The sequence below is a fragment of the Colobus angolensis genome, unplaced genomic scaffold (assembly GCF_000951035.1).
Source record: "Colobus angolensis palliatus isolate OR3802 unplaced genomic scaffold, Cang.pa_1.0 Scaffold29, whole genome shotgun sequence".
Taxonomy (NCBI): Eukaryota; Metazoa; Chordata; class Mammalia; order Primates; family Cercopithecidae; genus Colobus; species Colobus angolensis.
Genome location: NW_012116154.1, coordinates 3,389 through 27,254, shown reverse-complemented (window position 1 = coordinate 27,254; position 23,866 = coordinate 3,389). Strand labels below are relative to the sequence as shown.

At 37.2% G+C, this 23,866-nt stretch overlaps 1 protein-coding gene across 1 annotated transcript in view; it reads left to right on the top strand.

Moving 5' to 3' along the window:
• GRXCR1 (glutaredoxin, cysteine rich 1) overlaps positions 1-22,181 on the top strand; it is a 137,657-nt gene extending 115,476 nt beyond the window's left edge. The window contains exons 3-4 of the mRNA XM_011949032.1: positions 12,162-12,227; positions 21,889-22,181. Of these exons, the coding sequence (XP_011804422.1) occupies positions 12,162-12,227; positions 21,889-22,068 (246 nt within the window). The 3' untranslated portion in view covers positions 22,069-22,181. The remainder of the gene's footprint in view (positions 1-12,161; positions 12,228-21,888) is intronic.
• Positions 22,182-23,866: the final 1,685 nt, after the last annotated feature.

Genomic DNA, 23,866 nt, shown 5'->3' with positions numbered 1-23,866 from the left:
GTAGAAAAGAAGAAAACATTTTCTGGGGGAAAATTCAAGCTGGCTGCAGAAATTTACATAAGTAAAGAGAAGCTGAATGTTAATAGCAAAGGCAATGGGGAAAATGCATTGAGGGCATGCCAGAAACTTTACTCACTGCCCCTCATATCACAGGCCTGGAAACCTAGGAGAGAAAACTGCTTTTGTGGGTCAGACCCAGGACCCCACTGCTATGTACAATCTTGGGACATGGCATCCTACATCCCAGCCACTCCAGCTCCAGCTACAATTAAAAGGGGACAAGGTACAGCTTTGACCATTACTTCAGAGGGTGCAAGCCTCAAGCCTTGGTGGCTTCCACATGATGTTGGCCCTGTCAGTGTGCAAGAGATGAGAGTTAAGTTTTGTGAGCTTCTACCTAGATTTCAGAGGAAGTATGGAAACACCTGGATGTCCAGGAAGAAGTCTGTTGGAGGGGTGGAGCCCCCATGGAGAACCTCTACTAGGGCACTGCAGAAGGGAAATGTAGGGTTGGAGCTCCCACACAGAGTCACCACTGTGGCACTGCCCAGTGGAGCTGTGAGTAGAAGGCCACCATCTTCTAGACCTCAGAATGGTAGATACACTGACAGCATGCACCATGCACCTGGAAAAGCCACAGGCACTTAACAACAGCCCATGAAATCAGCAGTGGGGGGTAACCCTGCAGAGTCACAGGGGTGGAACTGCTCAAGACCTTGGGAGCTCACCTTTTGCATCAGTGTGCCCTGGAGACATGTAGTCAGAGGAGATTATTTTGGAGCTTTAAGATTTAATAACTGCCCTGCTGGGTTTTGGACTTGCATGGGGCCTATAGCTCTCTTGTTTTGGCCAATTTCTCCATTCTACACTTGCATTGGGTGAATGCAAGGGAGCATTTATTTTGGAAGTTGTATTGGAATGCCACACACTTTTAAACCATCATATCTCTTGAGCACTCACTCACTGTCATGAGAACATTGTATTTTAGAAGTAACTAATTTGTTTTTGATTTTACAGGCTCATAGATGGAAAGGACTTGCCTTGTCTCAGATGAGATTTTGGACATGGACATTTGAGTTAATGCTAGAATGAGTTAAGACTTTGAGAGATTGTCGGGAAGGCATAATTGATTTTGAAATGTGAGAAGGACATGAGATTTGGGAGGGTCCAGGGGTGGAATGATATGGTTTGGCTCTGTGTCCCCATCCAAATCTCATATCAAATTGTAATCCCCACATATTGGGGGAAGAAACTGGTGGGAGCTGATTGGATCATGGGGGCAGTTTCCCTCATGCTGTTCTCATGAAAGTGAGTGAGTTCTCATGAGATCTGGTGGTTTAAATGTGTTTGGCAGTTCCCCCCTCACTCTCTTTTCCCTGACACCATGTGAAGAAGGTCCTTGCTTCCCCTTCACTTTCTGCCATGATTGTAAGTTTCCTGTGGCCTCCCAGTCATGTTTCCTGTTAATCTTGTGAAATTGTGAGTCAATTAAACCTTTTTTCTTCATCAATTACCGAGTCTCAGGTAGTCCTTTATAGCAGTTTGAGAGCAGACTAACAGAAACAAGTTTAGTTTCTGGCATTTTTTAATTGCAAAATATACCTGTTTGTTGTGGTAGCCTTTGAGAGACTGGTTGAAATAATTCTATTATTGTAGCACAATCTTCAGCTTTAATTCTATGCTTACTTTTTTGTGGACTCCTGTGAATTGATTAGGTTCTTTTTCCCAATGTTGGATCAGTTTTGACAATGAGGGTAATGCTATATCATCAAACTCTATGTTGCTCAAGAACAGATTACCACTGCAAGATGAGTGACTATGGCCAGATTGCAAACTACAAACACCAAGGGTTCAAGCCACTCTTCTCTATTGTTGTACCTCCCTTTGGGTTACACCCTCACTTCATGGTTAAAAATAGTTCAACTCCATCACATATTTTCTGGAAGGTAAAAAGAGGAAGTGAGCAGCTTGCTTTTAAGAGTAGATAGCCTGTAATCCCAGCACTTTGGGAGGCCGAGATGGGTGGATCACCTGAGGTCAGGAGTTTGAGACCAGCTTGGCCAACACGGTGAAACCCTGCCTCTACTAAAAATACAAAAACTTAGCCAGATGTGGTGGTAAACACCTGTAATCCCAGCTACTTGGGAGGCTGAGGCAGGAGAATTGCTTGAACCTGGGAGGCGGATGTTGTAGTGAGCCGAGATTGCACCATTGCACTCTAGCCTGGGTGACAAGAGAGAAACTCCATTTCAAAAAAAAAAAAAAAAGTGTGGCCTGGAAGTTGTACGTATTACTTTTGCTGACATCTACTTTCTTACTTGCAAGGACTTTATCACATAGATATACCTAACCAAATGGGAGACTGAGAAATATCACTTTTCACTAAATGTTACACCCAAATGAATTTTAGAGGATTCTCTAACTAAAAGAAAGAATGAAGAATGGGTGGTGGGGGGTGGAGGTAATTACTATTCTCTCTTCATTATTAATAGCAGGAGGATAGTTCCAATATGAGATCACTGCAGTTGATTTAAAAAAGAAAGAAGTTGACAGCACGGTTTTTTAAAAAGCTCTTTGAAATAGTCTAAAAATTAAGACTAGTATTACTTCCACTAATCTTCTAAAAACAACAAGTTACTAAGGTGCTATGTTTGCCAAGCACTGTGCTAAATACTCAACATACATTATCTCGTTTATTTCTTAAAACGCTATATGATAGAAATATTTTTATCTTTGAAAAGTGAGGTTTTGAGGGGTTAAATATCTTTCCAAAGCTCACACAGCTAATAAGTAGAGGAGACAGGATTTCATATGTGGCTGAGTCCACAATGATAACTGAATGTTGCAGCCTCCCAACACATCTTCTTGCCTATCACTTTTCTTCCCTCCAGGATTACAGGAAGATTCTCATCAGCCCTATTGTCTTGTTTTGAAAACACATAATAAATAGACTCAAACAGGGATCTACCACAAAAGAGTGAAATCATTTAATTCATTACCGATTGTGCTGGTTAATTTCTGTTTTCCCTTCCAGGCCCATTTTCTCCCTTTCTCTGACTTACTCATAGTTTCACGAAGGAAAACTTTATAGACTGAATCACACAGGGGCCTTTGCCCTTTGAGTTCTAGATGGGTTTGGTAAGACGGAAGCTGGAGCAGGATAGAGAGGCTGGGGGCATTGCCTCTGCTCCCTTCCTCCTGAGGCAGAGTTTTGGCAGTTGTTGAGTACCTCCTAGTCCTCTTCCCAGAGCTACAGGTCTTGTTTGGTTCTGTAATACCGTACCTTCACCATGACCCTTAGACCTAGGGGTGGTTAGAGCTCCTCATTGTTGACAGCTCCTGGGTGCCTCATCAAGCTTATTTATTCAACCTTGTTCACACTTCTAATGTGGGGCTCTTCATTAAACAATTTTTAATAAAATTATTTTGGTATGCCATCTGTTTCCTGCTAGGATACTAAAAGATAAACTGGGTTATCATCATGAGTTTAAAATGAGCAATTATTGAGGAATATATGACTTGTTAGTGTTGTAGTGCCTTATAAAAATGGAATGCCTGTTTCATTTTGCCCATAAGCTTCAGCACATTGTAGGGAGGTCTATCTTGATGACAACTGGGGATGATGTTATTTGATTTCTTGGTCATTTTACTAAGATAGTAGGATGAATAATAAAGGAATTTTTACTGAAGGGAAAAGCTGCAATGATGGATCTTCAGTAACATGCTCATGCCTAAACATCCTTGGTTCCCACCTGGGATGAGAGCCCATTCAAGTTGGAACTCCCTCCTGTGAATGGAATTTTAATTGACACTTTGATCAACTAATTATATTTCTCAATTATTCTCACTATGTGAATCTTCTTCAAATATTTTTCCTGCCGAGTGATTAAACATCCATATCATCCCAGAAAAACAAATGACTCAATTTTCCTTAACAATATTGTTCACTAACTGTCCTCAGTCTTTTGACTCTTTAGAGAGCCTAGCTACAATGCGGCTTTTTAGCATGAGAGATTTAGCTAGGCTAAAGAATACCTTATGTATTCTGCAATTTAGGTGTGGAATTTTATGACTGGAACACCCTCAAATTTCATGCTACCTTTTCTTTTTAACAAGCCATAAAATTAAGTCTTTCTTCTCAATATCTTGCATGATAAATAATCATATATTAAGCCCAACTATTCCACTCCCCATTATTTTTTTCTATTACATTCTTTTTTACTTTATTGTGACATCATCCAAAGACAATGTAAGACTTTTGTCAAACTCTATTAATCTTTCATTATTTATTGATTCTAGACAGGAAATGTTTGTGGACCACATTTTGTGTGCTTAGTTGCTCTTTGGGAATTTATTACTACTACTTCTAATTAACAACTGCTAATTATTTAGTTCATATTATGTGTCATGCAATGTTCTAAACTCTTATATACTATCTCATGTAATCCTTACAACAACCCTGTAGACATTATAATACCCATTTGACAAATGAGGAAATTGAGTCTTTAATAGTTGAAGTTATTTGTCCAAGTTAACTTGTAAACGGAGGAGCTAAGATTTAATCCTGGATTTTATTATTATTATTTTTTTAAAAAAACCTTGGTAAGCCTAATCACCACATTCTAAGACTCAGTTTATCAGTTGAGCTAGCAAAAAACAGACAACCCCATTAAAAATGCGCAAAAGACATGGGCACACACTTCTCAAAAGAAGACATACAAGCAGCCAACAAACATGAAAAAATACTCAACATCACTAATTATCAGAACACAGTGAGATAACATCTTACATCAATCAGAATGGCTATTATAAGAAAAAACAAAAAACAAAAAAACAGACGCTAGTGAGGCTGCAGAGAAAAGGGAATGCTTGTATTACCGTTGATGGGAAGGTAAATTAGTTCAGGCAGTTTGGAGAGTTCTCAAAGAATTTAAAACAGATCTTCCATTTGGCCCAGTATTCCTATTATTGGGTATTTAGTAAAATAAAAATAAATCATTCTACCAAAAAGACACATGCACTTGTATGTTCATCACAGCACTATTCACAATAGCAAAGACATGAAATCAACATAGATGCACATCAGCAGCCAAGAAAAACCATAACTCAGCTCTAAAGAAGAAGAAAATCATGTCCCTTGTTAGCAACATAGATGCTGCTGGAGGCCATTATCCTAAGTGAATTAATGCAGGAACAAAAAATCAAATACTGCATGTTCTCATTTATAAGGGGGAGCTAAACTTTGGGTACTCATGGACATAAAGATGGCAACAATAGACACTGGGGCCTATTAGAGTGGGGAGTGATGGAGGGGAACAGGGTTGAAAAACTATTGGATGTCATGCTCTCTACCTGGGTGGTATGATCAGTTATACCCCAAACTCCAGCATCATGCATTATACCCAGGTAACAAACCTGCACATGTACCCCTGAATCAAAAATACAAGTTAAATTACAAAAAAAAAGTAAAAAATAAAAATGAAAATCGGTTTATGCAAAGAGAATCTGGGGACACAGCAGACAACAATCTTAATCTTTTAAATAGAACAGTCTTCTGGTTTTATCTAGCCCAACTCCCAGCACTACCTGTTTTCTAGCCTAGTGACTTGATATTACTTTTATATAATTTGATATTAATTCCGAAGGAATGGGAAAGATGGCTTTCTGCCATAGAGAAGCAAATAACACATCCTTGCGATCATCTAGTTTGATAATATGGCTTTATTATAAAAAATCAGGATTGGCCTCTATGGGAAATTGTGCTTTACAATTCTGCTGAAAAAAGTGCCTCAGCACTAATTATATAAAACTAAAATCACTGTCTTTGGCAGGCATTTTCTGACACCCAAAGGTATGTATTACATAATTGCAAAAAACAAGTTAACCAGTTTAGTTAACTTTGCAGTTAATTTTTCCTGCCAGGGATACAGAAAAACCATGCTCTTTAGGATGAGATTATCCACAGGAGCCTTTACTGCATTTTTAAAGACACTGGTGGGATATTGTTACACCTGCCTTGAATATTTTCCAGGCCTAAGTGTTTGGCATAGAACTCCAGGGACTCAATGGGGTCTGTTCATGCACTGGAAAAGATCCAGAGCTGATTTCCGAAGTGAATTCTTTTTCAGCGGGGCTCAGGTGGCCTATCTCCAAGCAGAGTTGATGTAACCGCCCATCTTCGATGGGCATGATAGTCACAGCGACAAACATTTACTGAGCACATCTTTTGGCAGGCATCATGCTAGGTGCGGGTCGAACTCCTTCGATGCCAGCCCTGCCACCTGCTCTCCTGATTACATAGCAGAAGGATTCTTTATCAGCCAGTACTAAAGAGTCTTATGCTCCTGGTCCTCATTTGAGAGTGCAACCTCCAGTGGTTTGCTCTTCAGTTGCCATCAAATGCCCCGCTGAGAGAAGTGATAGAAGTCATTTATATAGTATTCAACATTCTCACTCTATGTATCTGGCCTTTTACTGTCACATCACATCAGCTTGGTCCCTACCGCTTTACAAAGGTGCGTTTTGATATGTGCCTTAGCTTGTTTTTCTATTTGAAATCATCAATCACTAAAAGAAACACCCATTTGGAATTGAATGCTGTGTTTACTCCAAAAATGCTGAATAAATTAATACAGCAAATACTTACTGATTGATTTTCTATGGTGCACTACACAAAATGCTGTGTGCCTGAAGAAGTCATAACCCTTGAAATCACCACTGGATTAGCTGTGCAGTGGAGCAAAATGTGATCTGAGAGCACAAAGAAGGAAATGATTAATTTTGTCATTTCTCAATCAAGAAAGCTTTATTGAGAAGGTGATATTTCAATTGGGTTTGAAAGGATGCATAGGAGTTTCCCAAGAGGTGGTGGCAGAAAGATAGAAGAAATATCAGGCAAAAAATGGAGCATGTGTAAAGGCATAAAATCTCATGCAAGGACCTAGGATATCCAGGAGAAGGAGAGAAATCCAAGGTATGAGAAGCTTATTATATCAAAAGACAGGGCTAGGAATATTGGTGCAATCAGATAGTGAAGATATTTGTAGGCCATGCTAGAAAGAGTTTGGGTTTTACCGTAATCACTAGAAGATAATCTAACAAGTAGTATGAGGTAAACAATAATATTTATTTATCTTTACTGAAGATAAATAAATGACAGGGAGGCAGTTAAGTGAGAGAGAAAAGGAGCCTGATTTAAGTTAGAAGAAGGAATAAAAACTGGTACTAGTTGGATGTAGGAGCCATTTCTGTAATAGCATTTATTTGAAAACAATATTTTTACGGTTATCAAAAAAGCAAGAATACTATTTATTATATCAATAAGTCCATCCAAAGTCTTATGCAAGATATTGTTTAGACTACTGTGTTTAGAAAACTGTTTCATCTAAAAGGCTAACTCAGAATCAAATTTAAGGCTCACCCATAGCTACCATTTTGAGATTTATTTAGAATATTTCCTATAAATTCCCATTAAATTTCTATTTTATTATACTATAGTATAGATCTTTTATTGCAAGCTACTTTCTTAATAAGATGAGGTGGTTTATGACTAAATATAAATTAAAATAAAATAAAACTATTTATTATATGTGTATATATGTGCTTTCACATATAAATATATGTATATATACACATTAAAATTTGTATTTGTTTTTGGTTAATGTGAACTTTATTTTTAGTCCTTCTTGGCTCCTCAGAAATGTTTAAGTTAATAGTTTCAAAAGTTGATGTCCCATGTGGAATTCCAGAGCCTGGATATCCGTATAGAGATAACTAAGATCTGTGTGGCTTTAAAAACTTTTGAGAAAAATTACTTAAATGTTCGATTGTTTTATTTTTTGATAATAGTGTTTAGAAACTCGTGACTTAGCTACTCTTCCCTGAGACCTAACAGAGTATGCTAAATATAAGCTGGTGTATATCACTTTATTGTCTTCTTTAGCTTATTGTGTAAAATAGATTGCCTATGCAGTGGCATGGTGTCTCACCTATGTTCCCTCCAAGGTATCAACCCACAATGCTACGCAGAGACTCTGCTAGGATGTTTTATTGAACATAGCTTTTCCTCTGATCTTGAATGAAGGGAAATGGTGACTACAAAAGGACACGTGCATATAATAATATTGGTAGCGTTATTGTCCCTATTAATTACCCTCCCTCATTCTGTCTGTGTGCTCGGTCAACTACTATTCTTCCTAAAGATAAAAACTTAATGATTGCTTTGTGGAGAGAGCCTTCCTTAGCCTCAATTTTGTTAAATTTGCCTTAATCTTTGTGTTCTTAGCATCTTGTAGCATGCCCCTTTTGTACTATTTTCAACAGTTATAAATAAGTTTACATTTATTTGTGTAATCTTTTGTGTACAGTCTGTCTCCCCCAAAAGTACATTTCCTCAGTAACGGGAAGCAGTTGTGTGTTTGTGTGTGTGTGTGTGTGCGCATGTGTGGCTTTTTTGCTTAATATATAGCTCTAATGCAGCACAGTGCCTAATCCCTAATGGAGACTCATAATAGTGTTGAATGAATGGATAAATGCATGAATGAGTATGGTAGCACACTTTTACACATTCATAGGTCGTATGGTAAGTGGTTTTTTTTGGCAATCTTAGTTGGCAGAGGCCTGATTTCTTTTCCTACCTTTTTCTTATTCCTTGAAGGTATGTGTTTCTTCCTTGGTGATTCATAGATAAGGAAAAATTAAATAGATTATCTTATCTTCATCTGTGAAGTTTGTTACAACAATGTAAAACAAAGTGTCTTGTTCACATGTTACAGCTCACTGCTCTGATTTTTAAGTTGTAAAGTATTTGAGAGAGGTAGAGATTTTTCATGTATTAAAGGGTAATGAGATAGGTTCTTTCCTGGCATATGCAATTATTCTAAATAACTGATTAAGATGCAATGCTGAGATTTACAAAAACAGAACTTGGACATTTCATAGCTTCTCTGGCACGTTCATTCTGGATGTGGAGTCACTACAGTGAAAGCCTTCAATTCACTTGTGCTTCTGAGTACCTGGTCAACAGTGAGTTCGAACCACAGACTCTCATATTCCTTAGACTGGGAGTTCTCTGTACCATTTTTCACTAATACAGTTGTGCTATATCAGTGAGCAGGCAGCTTGCACGGTGCAATGGAAAGAGGGTAGGTTTTGGAGTCAGCTCAACCTGAATTCAATATCAACCTAAGCCTTGTACTGATTAACTGAAAGACTCCGGGCATGCTCTTTATTCTCTTTAGACTTTAGTTTCTTTATTTAAAAAACTGAGATAGTTCCTTTATTAAAAAAATGCTTACTTTGTGCCAATGTTTAGAAGTGTTCATGTTTGTAAAGCACTTAACACATTACTATTATCATTATTTTCAGGATTATATTAATTTTAAGAAAAAATAGATTCTGAACCAATTGAAAATATGCAAGAAATATTTCCATAGGTGTCCTGGAGGTCTTGATAAACTATGCTGAGTAATAGAGTAAATAATTTCCACTAGCATAGAATTGAGTGGTGGAGTGTATATAAAAACAAACATGTCTGACATTCTTAGCCAAATACCAACCAGGAAAAGATAATTTCCTAAGAATGTCAATGTGTAAGGAAATGCACTCTCTTTTGTGGACACAGAGGTTTCTTTATAGATCAATTAATAATTAGAATGTCTTTGATAAGAAAAAGGGTGACAATGAGACCTTTAGAATATGCAAATGCAGGGAAAGCAGGGCAGATTGAGATTTACCCTGATAAATGCTCCAAACCTGTGTATGGGAGTGATCTGTAATGTTTCCCTGACATGTGCCAAGCAGGCTAAAATCTCTATTTTGCTATTGCTGCTACTGCACTTACGATCAGAGAAGGCGATCATCTGATTTCCCTGTCCCCTGTAGGATCCTGCTCTTAGGCTTGGTAATGACAGGATCATGTGGAGGGCAGAGACATGGGACCCAGTAGGGAACAGGAGGCTTTGACTACTGTCAGTGCTCAGCATGTGGCACAGGGACCAAAGGGCTGGTTCCAAGGGAAAGACCTGAGGGCAGGGCAGGTAGGGTTGTGGAGGCTGTGTTGAGTAGCAGTGGTTGGATGAGTGAAGTAGGTATTCAGCTGCCTGTCCTCTGTTATGGAGCAGCTTTTTTCCAACCTTAAGCACTCATTACACCATCTGTATACTAGACACCCAGGTGTCCTGAAAATCAGTGACCATTATGCCTTTAAGTATTTTGCTTAACAGAAGCAAAGCCTGCATTTCTCCTGCAATGTGGAATCTCCTCCTGTGGTAGTAATGCTGCAAGAGTTATTTGGCTGAGACAGAGCAAATTTCATGTATTTAAGAATATTGAGATAGGTCCTTTCTTGGCATATGCGTTGTACTCTAAACAACTGACTAAGACACAATGCTTCTATAAGAGAAGAGCCAGGTGGGAGATGTGGACAGCTTTTCTGGTCCATTCATTTTGTTTGGAGTCCTTGTGGGGCATTTTCTTTCATTTGCAAAAAATGAGGCATGTATTCTCTTTACTGTTTTAGTGTATGTATCAAATTCCCCAGAGTTCTTTCCCATTTTAACTTAGCTATCTCTTAAAAGAAATAGAATATAGCAAAAGTAAAATATTACCAGTTATTACTACATTTAGACTTCAATGTGTTGTCATGGTGCTTTCATTACCTTTGTTCTTACTTTAGAGGTTTCACGTCTCTATTCGTGGCCCAACCAGCAACAAATAAAGCGATATAACTTGCCTCACAGAGCAATATATATTCTCTGTTGCCCTGTATGTTTGCTCATACTGCTTTTGAATGTATCAATTTGACATTTTTTATGGTGATTGTGATGACATAAATTATACAAGATAGACTGAAATAAAATGAAACCAAGAACTAAATATTCCTATACATCACTATAGGATTGTTTAACCTATTTTAGAAACCTCATCCAGTCTTTGAGGTCCAGATCAAATGCCACCAATCTCAGAAAGCCTTCTCTACCCTCAAAAAGCACAGTTTTCCTCCTGTTGTGATTTCCTGGCTTATCTTTTTTATTCATCATTCATTTGGCACTGATTTTTCATTCTACACTGTGGGTTAGTTTTTTGCACATAAAAAAAATACTTTTACATAGATGTGTATAGTAACCTCCCTAAGAACTAGACCGTTTTTATTTTTTAAATGAGTCCTGCTTGGCGCCCTGCTTAGCACAAGTAAGAATAAAAAATGTTTAGTGTGTGATTATATTTCTCCCTGTCTTGTTCATTAATCAAAAATTGATCCAATGCCTATTCTGAGCCAGCAACTGTGCTGAGCGCCTAGGACGCAGTGTCAACAAGACAGACATGGTCTCTGTCTTTGATTAAAAATAATTACTCCAGTTTTTCCTTCTTCCTTCTCTATGGTTTTATGTTGGGAAGTAGAGTGGTAGGATGTAGGAAGCAGCTGGACAGGAGAGAAAAATTGAGTAGTTTGAAGAAACACACACTGTACCCTTTCTCACTTTCACAGTAATGTTTTAGAAGTTAAAAGCATCAGCTCTGGAGTTCATGCCCTACCTGTGTTTACATTTTCTCTCTGTGTCTTCTCTGGGTGGCCTTGAAATTGTTATTCAATCTCACTGAGGCTCAACTTCTGCAAATAATAGAATCTGCTACAGCAAAGGAGACGATATTTGTGCCAAACTCAAAATACCTGCTTAAGTTGTGTTGGTAGTTATTATCATTATTGTTGTTGTTGTTATTGTCAGCTACTGTTATCTTTACACGCATGGCTGTTAAGGAGGGCCACGTCTAGTACTGCTTGGAGTAGGGTAGAGATAACTGAGGGTGGGAATTTGCTTCAAGGATTCTTTTCCCAGATGGTAGACTGGCTCCAGGCTCCCTAAACAACCCTGAAGAGTATGCTGGCCCTTTCTGTATTTGGACTTAAACCTGACAGCTGTGAGTTTCCTGGAGTTTGCCTCCTGTAGGCAGCCTTCCCCTTACCTGAGGTAAGACTTACTAGATTCAAGAGTATGGGGCAGTAAGGAAAAATGTCTTCTCCTCCTTGGCATACTAGTTGCACATTTACTCAGCTCCAAAGGGAAGAATTGTGTTCAGGGGTTAAGCTTTCCTGGCTAGAACTTTATTTTCTCAAATACTAACAAAAATGGATTTTTCCCCCTACTCTCTCTTGTTAATAGGGTGCTGAGAAAATTTTGTCAATGAATGAATCAGGAGAATTGCAAGACCTCCTAACCAAAATTGAGGTAAATGTGCTTTCAGCAACTTATTTTTAGTAATCAAAATGTTAAACACATTCTGATTATAATTGAGTTTTCCTAATTGAATTCTCTCTCCCCATGTTCTTACAGATATGCAATAGGATACATGTGGTAGTTTTAATTTGATATCTTCTGTTATTAGGTTTGTTGCATCTAGAGTGACTTTAATGTTAACTTCTAATAATCTCATACTATTAGGTGAGTGTTATGGTCAGCTTTATTTGAGCCCAACTCTCTGTAATACAGGCATTGATGAGGTGTTTCAAATCAGGAAATAGCCTTGAAGCACATTAAAATTTTTCATTGAAACAACTTTATTTTTCCCATGGATCTTCCTACATATAGAAGATCTTCCTACATCATTTACAAAGATTAAATAAAAAGTTATTTCTCCAAAAAGCATGTTTTAATTTGTATTCCTGTGCTTATACATGTAGCATCAGAGAAATACTTATTCAAATACTTATAAAATTAAAATGCAACCGGAAAGCCCTTATTACCTCATTGCTCAATTATTTTATCAGACTCTTCCTCCCTATTTGTAAGAAGATTATATACTTTATTGGCCTGATTGGGACACTTTGAGAGTGAAAAGTATGCATTAGTAATTGTTCTGGGATGGCAAATGTGAAACAGGACTTTGCCAGAAGAAATAGGTCATATGGTTATCCAGTATCCATATGTCACTACTGGTTATTATTGCTCTAGTCTTTGGTAACCTAATTTCTGATTCTCTACCATTCCTTCCACTGTAGATAAAAGAAAGGACTATGTGGCTTCTTGTGCTTCTTACTACTATCCCTTTGTGCAAGCTTTTCTGTCTGCCTAGAATGATACTGTTCCAATTCCTAATTTCCCTCCAGCATTTTCAAGGCCCATCTTCAGTATCAGTTCTTCCAATAGTCATTTCTGATCTCCCCCGCCTTTGAATTCCTATAACCCTCTTTTTAGGGGGCTTATAAAAGTCTTTTTTGTATTACCTTTCTTTGGGTATTTGACTCACGTCCCAAATGAACTATATGCTCCTTGATTGAAGGATTCATGTTTTATTCATATTGTGACCTTTCCCAGAAGGAAAACAATGGGTTCATTCATTCAACAAACATTTATTGAGTATCTACTGTTTACAGGTACTTTGCTAAGGGAGACAACGACGTCTTCTCAATGTACTGCAGACCTATAGCAATAACTCAAAATCATTTTTTATCAGTTTGTGTCACAATACAAACAATAGAATATGTTTAGACATTGTGGTTCAATGAGGATGATGGCCAGAAATATAGTGCTTATAAAGGAGGAGAATGCTTGGGCTTTAACAAGATAACTTACTATGGTCTGATTCTAAATTCAAAAGCCATGAGATATATACAGAGAGTAAACTTGTTTTTGTAAAATGTTTTAAATTTCCTTTTTTTCCATAATTTATAATTTCTGAAGTATTATGATTTGGAAATCAGAGGATTTTTAGCTCCTTCCTCAGCTCTGCTTCTGGCTGTAAGCCTTTGGACATAACCTTTCACCTGTCAGTATCTTGATTTCTTTATCTATTAAATCAGGGTGTGTACTTGCTTCTCTTAAAACTCTTCTTAGCTAAAAAAGCCGTATGAATGGATCTATTTATTTCTTTCTGTTCTTATATACTACTCCAAACCTGTGAAGTTATTCCCTTATATTATTATATATCTTTCTATTTAAACAATTTGGTTTATGTGTATTATTCTCTGTGTACATTTTAAACTTATTTAAATGGTATTATGCAATATCATTGATCTATTTAATTCTTGTTGCATAAATATTGTACTATTTTAATTCTATAGCTTAAGAGCATCTTTTAGGATTTTACAGGATGAATATCTTTCATTGCTTTTCTTTGTACGGGTTGATGACTGATTTAGTTATTCTGGACTTTTATTCCATTGAGTCTATAATTATTCAATTCTACAACTTGATCAACAGTACCATGTTAGATAATCTCTCTCTCTCTCCATCAGCTTGAAAACTTTGGAAAAGAAGATGTTTTTCTCTTCATTAAGTCTGTCTCCATTCTACACATGACATAAATAGGGCACAAATATTTTAAGCTATTTTTAATGTTCAAAATAATGGTATGACATTGACTTTCTAATGTTATAGGAACTCTGCGATGCCATTACTATGTTCAGCTGCTTTGGCCATATAGTAAGACTGGTGGAGAATTTGTAGCCAATCAAGAACACCCAGAACTCTGCCTGAGAGGTAGCTGGAGTTTAAGAGGAAGTAAAGAGACCAGGTGAAAAGAAGCACTGGGAAAGCCATGCAAAGAGGATAAGGGATACAAAATGCAGATCCAAACCCATCCCATTTTTCTGGTTGGCTTTTGACAGTAGAGTAGGAGTTAAATATTCATGATGAAGGAAACATTTCAGTCCTTACTACAGAGCAAGATATATTCCTGGCACTTTATACATATTAAATCATTGAAAGCTCACAACTCTGCTAAATGAGTTCTCTTATTATCCCCATTTTTTATATGTATTAAATCATTGAAAGCTCACAACTCTGCTAAATGAGTTCTCTTATTATCCCCATTTTACTGGCAAGGGAATGGAGGTACAGAAAGACAAAAATCACTTGCTCAAGAGTGTTTAGGTAGTCGTATTTGATTTATGATTCTAATCAGTCTGATTCCAAACCCATAATGTTAATTAACTATGAACCTATGCTTCCATGACTCTCAAATTAAGTGGCCTGTAGGTATCTAGGAAATGTGACTATATTGTGGCAAGACACAAAACCTGGGTTAGTAGTTTCCTAAGAGGTAAGCTACTAAAGGTGTTAGGTTCAGGGAATAGTCTGGATTTTGACACAGGGCTCTGACAGTAGACAGATCCTGGCAAGATCTAGTTTGCTGTTACTTGTGTCACTACATGGTAGTCTATGACCACTCCTGGTCTTCATAATTTAGGTTCCAGTTTCTAGCAGTTATTTCAAGTGATACTGAAGAGAGACACTTAGCAGCTGTGGTTGGACAATCAGAAATGGAGTCAGAAAATGATTTCAATTTTTTTTCTGCACCAAGAATCTTATCATACATCCCATCCAACTGAAAATTGCTGTGGAAGCTGAGTGGATCTGATTTGTTGATGAAGATTATTAGCGGCCTCAAACGTGAGGAGCTAGCCAAAGGCAACAGAAGCTAGTAACACATATGATAGTTGGTATGGAGATCTGGTCTCAGTAGAGCCGGTTGTGCCAATGGGGACTGGGTTCCTGAATTGACAGTTTGCAGGTAATCCTTCCACTAAGATGTGAACTCCATGTGAACACAGACGTTCATTTATTTTTATTATTTACCTCTAGTGCCTAGAACAGGGATTGGCATATCCCAGGGACACATAAATATTTACTGAGGGAATAAATAAATGACTTCTCTTTCATCCAAAGCTTTTTTTGGAGGAGGCAATGCATTTAAGAGATGAAAAGAAAGAGAAAATTATTATTTTATATAAAAGAATGTGTGGCTGAAAGGATGAATGAAACCACTATCTTTTGGTAAATGATATTTATTTATGTTAATAAATAGGCTAAAAATGAGAAGGAATGAGATGTCTAAGGAGTCCTCAAAAAACAATAACCAAGATGGATAGCTAATCCTGCTGGTGTCCATGCAGGGAGAGCCAGGGTAGTGCTGAGATGTATTATCATACCAGTGATTCTGGCAGATACTGAATTAAAGATGTCAGATGGCAGAGAAGCTCTAAGTAAGCTTTGCCTTGTTATTTTTTTGAAGATATGAGTAAATAGTTTTGTTGCCATTTGTACTGAGATTGCCAACATAGTGTCCATTTTCTGCCCTTTTTTTTTTTTTGGTAAAGCTGATAACAATTACTTAATCTGATTCTCCCCTGAGGACTGGCAACTGCTTATTTGTTCTTGAAGAACTGTGCAAAAATTTCCAAATACACACTTAGGATGTCAAAAATGGCACAGGCTATCTGTGCAAGGCATTGGAGGTGTCAGAGACTCTCCTGAGGCTCCCTGGAGAAGTATAGCTCTGCGCGATGGTCCTTCCTAGAGGAAAGGGGGTGGCAACAGCCTATTCTGAGGCTACAGCCACAGATACCACCTACCTGCCCACCTGGGGAATCAGGCCATGTCATCTGCCTCTCTCTGAAATCAAAACATCTATTTAAGTAGGTTTATGGTAGTCCATCCCATCTGGTTTAAGAATCAGGCTCCTATATCCAGGCTTGTACATTTTGAATTATGAGCTACAAATTTCCCCTGTGTCTGCATTTTGTTCAGTGACTTCTTTCTCAACTCTGCAAATTAAGGATGCCGGAAACACTGATGATCAGAAAAGATTCTATTTATTTTTTTAGCAGCTTGGTCAGGCAGAGGGGTGTTTGTAGGCATTTAAGCATTTGCTGAATTAAATTTTTGAATCTATATTAAAACAAAATACATAGACCAAGATGAATCATCCAGAGATGATTATAATGCCAAGCGTGTACTCTCTGACAATTTATTTTATGGGTAATACTGCTTCATAGACAATCTGGATGATGAGGTGTATTGTCACAGAGGCTCAAATAAGTTGCTTCCTCTTTGGTCAGATACTTAAGGGACTTTCAAGCTCTATTGGAATAGGATTTGATGATCTGAGGTTAAAAATAACAAGAATTTCATTTCCTGATCTTGAAGAAGACATGAAGACTCTTGATCTTAGCATCCTGTTTTTATATTGCATAACTGGGGGTAAACTTGCATTCTTGAAATTTGAGTTTCAAATTTCCTTTGTCACAAAGGAAGTCCATTTCACATTCATTCATAAACTTGCCATTATCTTTGTCATTTGTCGTTTTGTCCTTTGTTAGAGACAAAAGACATTTTGTGTGCTTTAGTTGAGATGACTGCAATATGGAGCAGACCTATCCAAGACTCAAGGGTGAGGCTTAGGACGACAGAGAAGTGTCTGGTTCACGGCTATATTCCTGTTGCCTGACACAGTGCCTGGCTAGTGAATACTCAATATATATTTGTGGAATGAAATGAATAAGCAGAAGGTCTCACTCACTGAGTATCTGTTTTTTAAAACTCACTCACAGGAATAAATGAACAGAAAGAAGTAAAGTGGAGGGTGAATTCTCATTCTTTTTTTCTTGAATTCCACCCCAAAGTGACTTGTCTTAACCCAAACCACTATTCAGAGGAGAGGAGACAGTCAGTAGATTCAGTACTCTGTGTGCTATTCTCAACCAGGTCTGCCTGGATTCTTAATTGCTTGCAGGTCAAACTTTTCACAGTCAGTCTCTTCATTGAAAGTGGAAGTCAGTTTTTTTTTTTACTAATAGTAGTGAAGCCTGTTTTGTTACTAGTTAGTAATGCTACTAATAGTAATTAGCAATGCTATAAGTAAGTGGAAGTCTATTTTGTTAACTTGGGTTATTCTTTCTTCCTCCAACTTGAAACTTTTTCCACGTTCTTCGGGAAATTCCTAGCTCTTTTTCCATCTTGATCTGTGGGCAAAACTGTCTACAGAAGGGTTAGACTTCAGAGCAACACTAATATAAGAGCATCTAATATAACCCAACTGGGTTTACTTTGTACAGAACCCTCTAAATTAGGACCAGACTTCCAGTATAACAAAAGTGCGCTTTGAAAGATGTGGCTAGGCATGACTACATTATTTATTCTTATTAGAATAACAAATGGTGTAAATTGTGCTGGATGATGCAGCAAGAATGAGATTCCTGGGTGCCGAGGGGGCACTGGGGAGCTTTAGTGGGTTGCCTTGAGACCCACCCCACCTCACTATCACTTTGGTTTTTGTCGTAGCATTTATCTTTTCAACTGCTTTACATTTGGGGATCTCATGTTTAGATTATTTGGGGAAAAATGGATGCAAATAAACATTGAAAACTACTATCATAGAGGGAAGACCATGGATTTTGCTCATAGAGAGACTCTCTTCAATATTCAACTTTCTAGTTATAACTTGGTAATTAGTTTTTAAAAACCAGCTTAGAGGCTGTGTTTCCTCATTTGTAAAATGGTAGTGTCTATCACGTCAGGCTGGTATGAGAAGGGGGCAAAGACTCCACATGAGATGTAAGCCATCCCTTTCCTCTCCTACGGTTATGGCTGAATTAGCTAATTTTCCCTGAGAATGGAAGTAGTGGACGTATTCTTCCACTATCTTGGAAGAATAGTGTTTTCCAGCACTATTCTTCAAGACAACAGAAATAGCACATGAATTGAAACACATTTACTCTCCTCTTCTTACAGTGGCAAAACTTTAAACCAGAAAGGGAATTATGGAACAAGTGTTTAAATTGAACGACTCTGAGAAGTGTAGAAAATGGTTGTGTCATGTGGCCACAAGCAGTTTAGCTTGAGGTAGCAGTTAATAAAAATCATTTCAAATGGAATTTATTAATAAAATAATGGCCAGTAATGACTAACTGTATTGAGTGCCTACTATGTGCCAGGCAATGTTCTATTCACTTCCCATGAATTAGTTCATTGAATCCTCTCAACAATCCTTTGAATAAAAGAGAGGTCTCATCACAGAATTGCACGGACTCTGAGGACCCTATTTTAGAATGGCTTTGTTGTATTTGTGATTATATTTAGAAATAAAAATGTAGCTTTGGTATTTATGTATTAAGTTTATTTTAGGCAATTTATTTGTTCTGACAAGGGAATAAATTATGAAAAAACGGTAGACTCTTGGTATTAGTGAACTTAACATTTGATATTTTAGCCTTTGAAAGTAATATTTGTAAGTCATGTTGTCAGTCCATTACATAAAACAATATTTAATTGTGTTGAGTTACTATTTTAAATTTTGTGTGCTTACAGCCTGGTGTCTGAAGTGCCACAAATAGAAAATGAGCTCAGGAAGCTGCATAGCACTAACATTTCATTTCAGCTTTGTTGTTCTTTGCTTGTAGTCACAAATACATTTCATGAGAAAACCATACGGCCATTCAAGAATCTGGTCATTCACAAGTGTCTTGGGTCATAGCAGGAATTCATATTCACCTAATATGCACTGGCACAGAGGTCATGGTTGCTGAAAATATTGAACTATGTTTGTACTCATTAAGATACTGAAATAATTGGGCCAGGTGTGGTAGCTCATGCCTGTAATCCCAGCATTTTGGGAGGCCGAGGCAGACAGATCACTTGAGTCAGGAGTTTGTGACCAGCCTGAACAACATGGTGAAACTTCGTCTCTACTAAAAATACAAAAATGAGTCAGGTGTGGTGACATGCACCTGTAATCCCAGCTACTTGGGAGGCTGGGGCAGTAGAAGCGATTGAACCCAGGAGGAGGAGGTTGCAGTGAGCTGCCAAGGTCGCACCACTGCACTCCAGCCTGGGCAACAGAGCGAGACTCTGTCTCAAAAAAAAAAAAAAAAAGATATTGAAATAATTTATATTGGTTGGTAAATAGCCATTGCCCAAGATGCATTAATATCTCTTTTCTTCTCTGTAAACTCCAACTTATAAACTTCGCCAGATAAAATGCAGGATGCCCACTTACATTTAAATATCAGATAAATTATAAATAGTTTTTTGGCTTAAGTATATTTCATACAATATTTAGTACATACTTAAACAAAAAATATTTGTGTTCTATCTGAAATTCAAATTTAACAACTTCCTGTATTTTTATTTGCAAAATCTGACAACTCTATTTTACTAGGAACTCAGATCTATTTACAATCTAGCAGTAATGAGTAAAGGGCTGGACTCAGGGTCCCTGCAGGTCCTTGCTCTAGGACCTTGGCCAGACCAGCATTTATTCTGATTTGGTGCACTTGTTGTACAAGTCATTAAATATTTTTAGTTTAATCTCCTGTCATAGCAATAGTGAATGACAAGGATTTATCTACATTATATTCCTTCTAATATTTGATAAGAACTCCGTTACTTAGAAATGTTCTCATATTTGGCTTATGAAGTACACTGTTTTTCCATCACTGAGTTTGTTTTCACTCAGAGTTTTTCTTTTTTCTATTTTAATATTATGCAAAACTTAAGTGCAGTGCATCCTTTTTTTAGGTCAATTCTTGCACAAAGAAATGACAAAAATCCATCAACAAAGTGACCAAATGGCTGTGCACATTCAATCTATCTTTTTGGAAGAGCTTTAAATTTCTACAGTCTTGACGAAGTTCACTGTTCATATTATTCAGATTGATAACAACAACTTTCTGTGATTCGGTGCCATTAGAAATGAGATATTATATGAGTTTAGCCATCTTGATATAATAGTCAAGTCAAACTATAATTGCAAGTGAATCCTGCTATATACAGAAAATGCCCATTTATGTTGCCTGAAAATATCAATGGTAGATTGATATTTTATAAATATCAATTAGATCCTAATGTTTGATTACCAAAGTACATCCCACAGGTTACTAATTATGAGATAATTATATTATTGACTCTAAAAATTCTCACAGTTGTATGTGCTGGAGCAATCCTGGGTTAAACCCAGTTTATCAGGTTTCTTTTAAGTTGAATATTTTTTAGGTTTTAATATGTGCAATTATAAATCTTTGGAGAAAAGCTATATGTATGTGTCAGTATGTTAAGCATGTTTGTCTGAGTATGTGTTTGCCTGTGTACGTGTGTATCCACATTTCCTGAGCTCATTGTAGCAATTATTCCCTTCGCAAAGCCAGGGCTTCAAAAACTGCTGCAAATTCCTTTTTTGTGAGTCAGAAGCTTAGTATCAATTTACTTATTTTCTCTTTGTATTCATTTTGTAATGGCACCTAATCTCCTCTAAACTGATGGATGCCTCTAGAGGACACCAGTAAAGGTTATATGCTCAGAAAAGCAAAGAGAAATGCATGTAAATGACTTTAAAAATATTATTCTCAACACCCTATCAGGTTATTTTCATTGTATTATCAGAGATACTTTACCTTTGCTTGAGATAGAAAGGTTGATAGCTACTGTGGGAAACTAAATAGATTTACAGAAATGTCTCAAGATTGCTGTGCTTGTTTTCTTAAAAATAAAATGAGGATAATGATGCTCAGATTAAATCTTTAATGAAAAAGGTGTCTGTATGTGTACTGATTAGTGTGGGTGAAGATGCTGTACAAAAATGCATTTGAAAGTGCTTTGAAAAAAGAAGTATTAGTCTAAATTTATAATATAATTAGTAATCTTCAGTTGATAGTGGCTTCCGCACACTTCAGCTTTTAGCTTTCTGATGTTTTCAGACTTGTTATTAGTATACTATTCTATAAACAAAGACATGAAACTGTTAAATGATACTAATGGGAAAGTTAAAGTATTTTCCCTTAATACAAAAAAACAGCTTCTGAATTATTTGGTTTGCAAATAGACGTTTTCATATGATGTATTTCTTGAAGTTATGTGCCCTTCAACCTAAAATTTTCCCACGTTACAAACCAAACCTGTGGTATAGATGGCCATTGGCTGGGTAATGAAGGAGAACTTCAACTAATTACTTCCCTGGGTGTAATGTGTATTAATAGTAGGTGAATTCAAGTGTATAGCCATATTATGCCAATATTGTTTTATGACCACTCACAGTACAGGAAGACCAGGAGGCTGATTGAGTTGTTCATGCTAACACATCTTTTGTTTTCTCTTGTTCCCCTGCCACCTTATACAGAGAGTGCAGCAGCCACATGAGTGTCCCTCTTGTGGAGGCTTTGGGTTTCTTCCATGCTCTATGTGCCATGGGAGCAAGATGTCCGTGTTTCGAAATTGCTTCACAGACTCTTTCAAAGCCCTGAAGTGTACGGCTTGCAATGAAAACGGTCTTCAGCGTTGTAAGAACTGTGTTGGTTAATTGGAGCTTCTACCCACGAAAAGTCTCATTTTATTAATCAAAGGCAATACTTTGGTTTATATATATTTTTAAAATGCTTATGTTTATGGATTAACCAATAAACTTTATTATAATTGTCTTTGTGGTGAGTTTTTGCTGCAATCATTTTCTTTGATGTATTAAATAAATGTTTATTTAACAACTACTATGTGCCAAACCCTGTGCTAGACCCTGGTTTCGAATTGGAATTAACGGAATACCCCAAACCACTCAAAGATATCCAAAGTCTGATTCCCTAAATGTATTTGCTCATCTAAAGAAAAGAGCAAAATCTAGATAATGGTGCCTATTGCAATATCACCCTATTGACTAGGATGAGTTAATGCAAGTACCTAGAAGCATAACATATTTCTAGGCATGTTACAAGGAAGAAGAAAGCTCTGGAGAGTGGAAAAAATGTGATCACATTTATACTTAGGCAGTAATATTTTTAAGCTGTAGAATAGTTTTGTTTGTTTTTTTTTTAAGCTGCAGAATAGTCTCAAAGCTGATGATCTTAATGATAAACCAATAATGCTATCAGGTGGATTTCTTTGTGTCGATACAAAACCTACCAGAATACTTATCTGGACATTTATTTATTTATTTATTTATTTAATATTTGGGGGTACATTTGGGGGTTACATAGAATTACTTTGTACCATTGTCACTTGAAAGCCATTCAAAAAGGTGGCTCTTTATCGTCCTCTTAGCGGGACACCAGAGCACTCTACCGTTTGAACACATTCTAGGTATGAATGTGCAAAAAAGAAAATTTGCTGTAATTATTGACTGATGACTACCTATATACACATGTCTGTACTCGGATGGATTTGCTTTATCAATGATTTCTAGAAGTTGCCTTCACAGTATTTGTGATAAGGTAATCGAAATATTTTGCTCCTTGGTTTTCTGAAAAGCAACAAATATTTACAGAGTACTTTTTAATTAGCTAGGCCCACTGTAAGAGATGGTTTCTACTTTCATGGAGCTTACACTTTAAGAAGTAAGGAGTATTCAACGAATAAATATGAGCAGATGAGTCCTATAATACTACAAAAGGGTGGGGCATGGTGTCTCATGCCTATAATCCAGCACTTGGGAAGCCTAGGCAGGTGGATCACGAGGTCAGGAGATCGAGACCATCCTGGCTAACATGATGAAACCCCATCTCTACTAAAAATACAAAAAATTAGTCGGGTCTGATGGCAGCACCTGTAGTCTCAGCTACTCGGGAGGCTGAGGCAGGAGAATGGTTGAACCTGGGCAGCAGAGACTGCAGTGAGTCAAGATCGCACCACTGCACTCCAGCCTGGGTGACAGAGTGAGACTCTATCTCAAAAAAAAAAAAAACTGCAAAAGAAGTACAATGTGTTATGGGAAAGTATCAACATGAGGTAGAAAATGATTAGAAAGACTGCTGAGCAACTGATATTTTAACTGAGACATGAGGGAAATTGGAAACCAGTTACTCAACAAGCAAGGGGATAGTGCTTCAGGTAGAGAAATAGCGTATGTGGTGACCCAAGGTCAGAAGAAAGGTGTGTATTTGAAGAACTGTACGAAATCCAATATAGGAGTGATTGCCTCATAATAGTGGAGCAGTTTATAGCAGAATAAGCCTTCTGCTAATAACGCATGTACACTGAACAAAATAATATAAAACAAACACAATTGTTGAAGGTACTAGAAAACAACCCCAAACAAAAAGAAACAGGAGAGGATTCATTTACTGAAAGATCGGAAACACAACGGACCTCACATTTATCCAGCGTTTCCT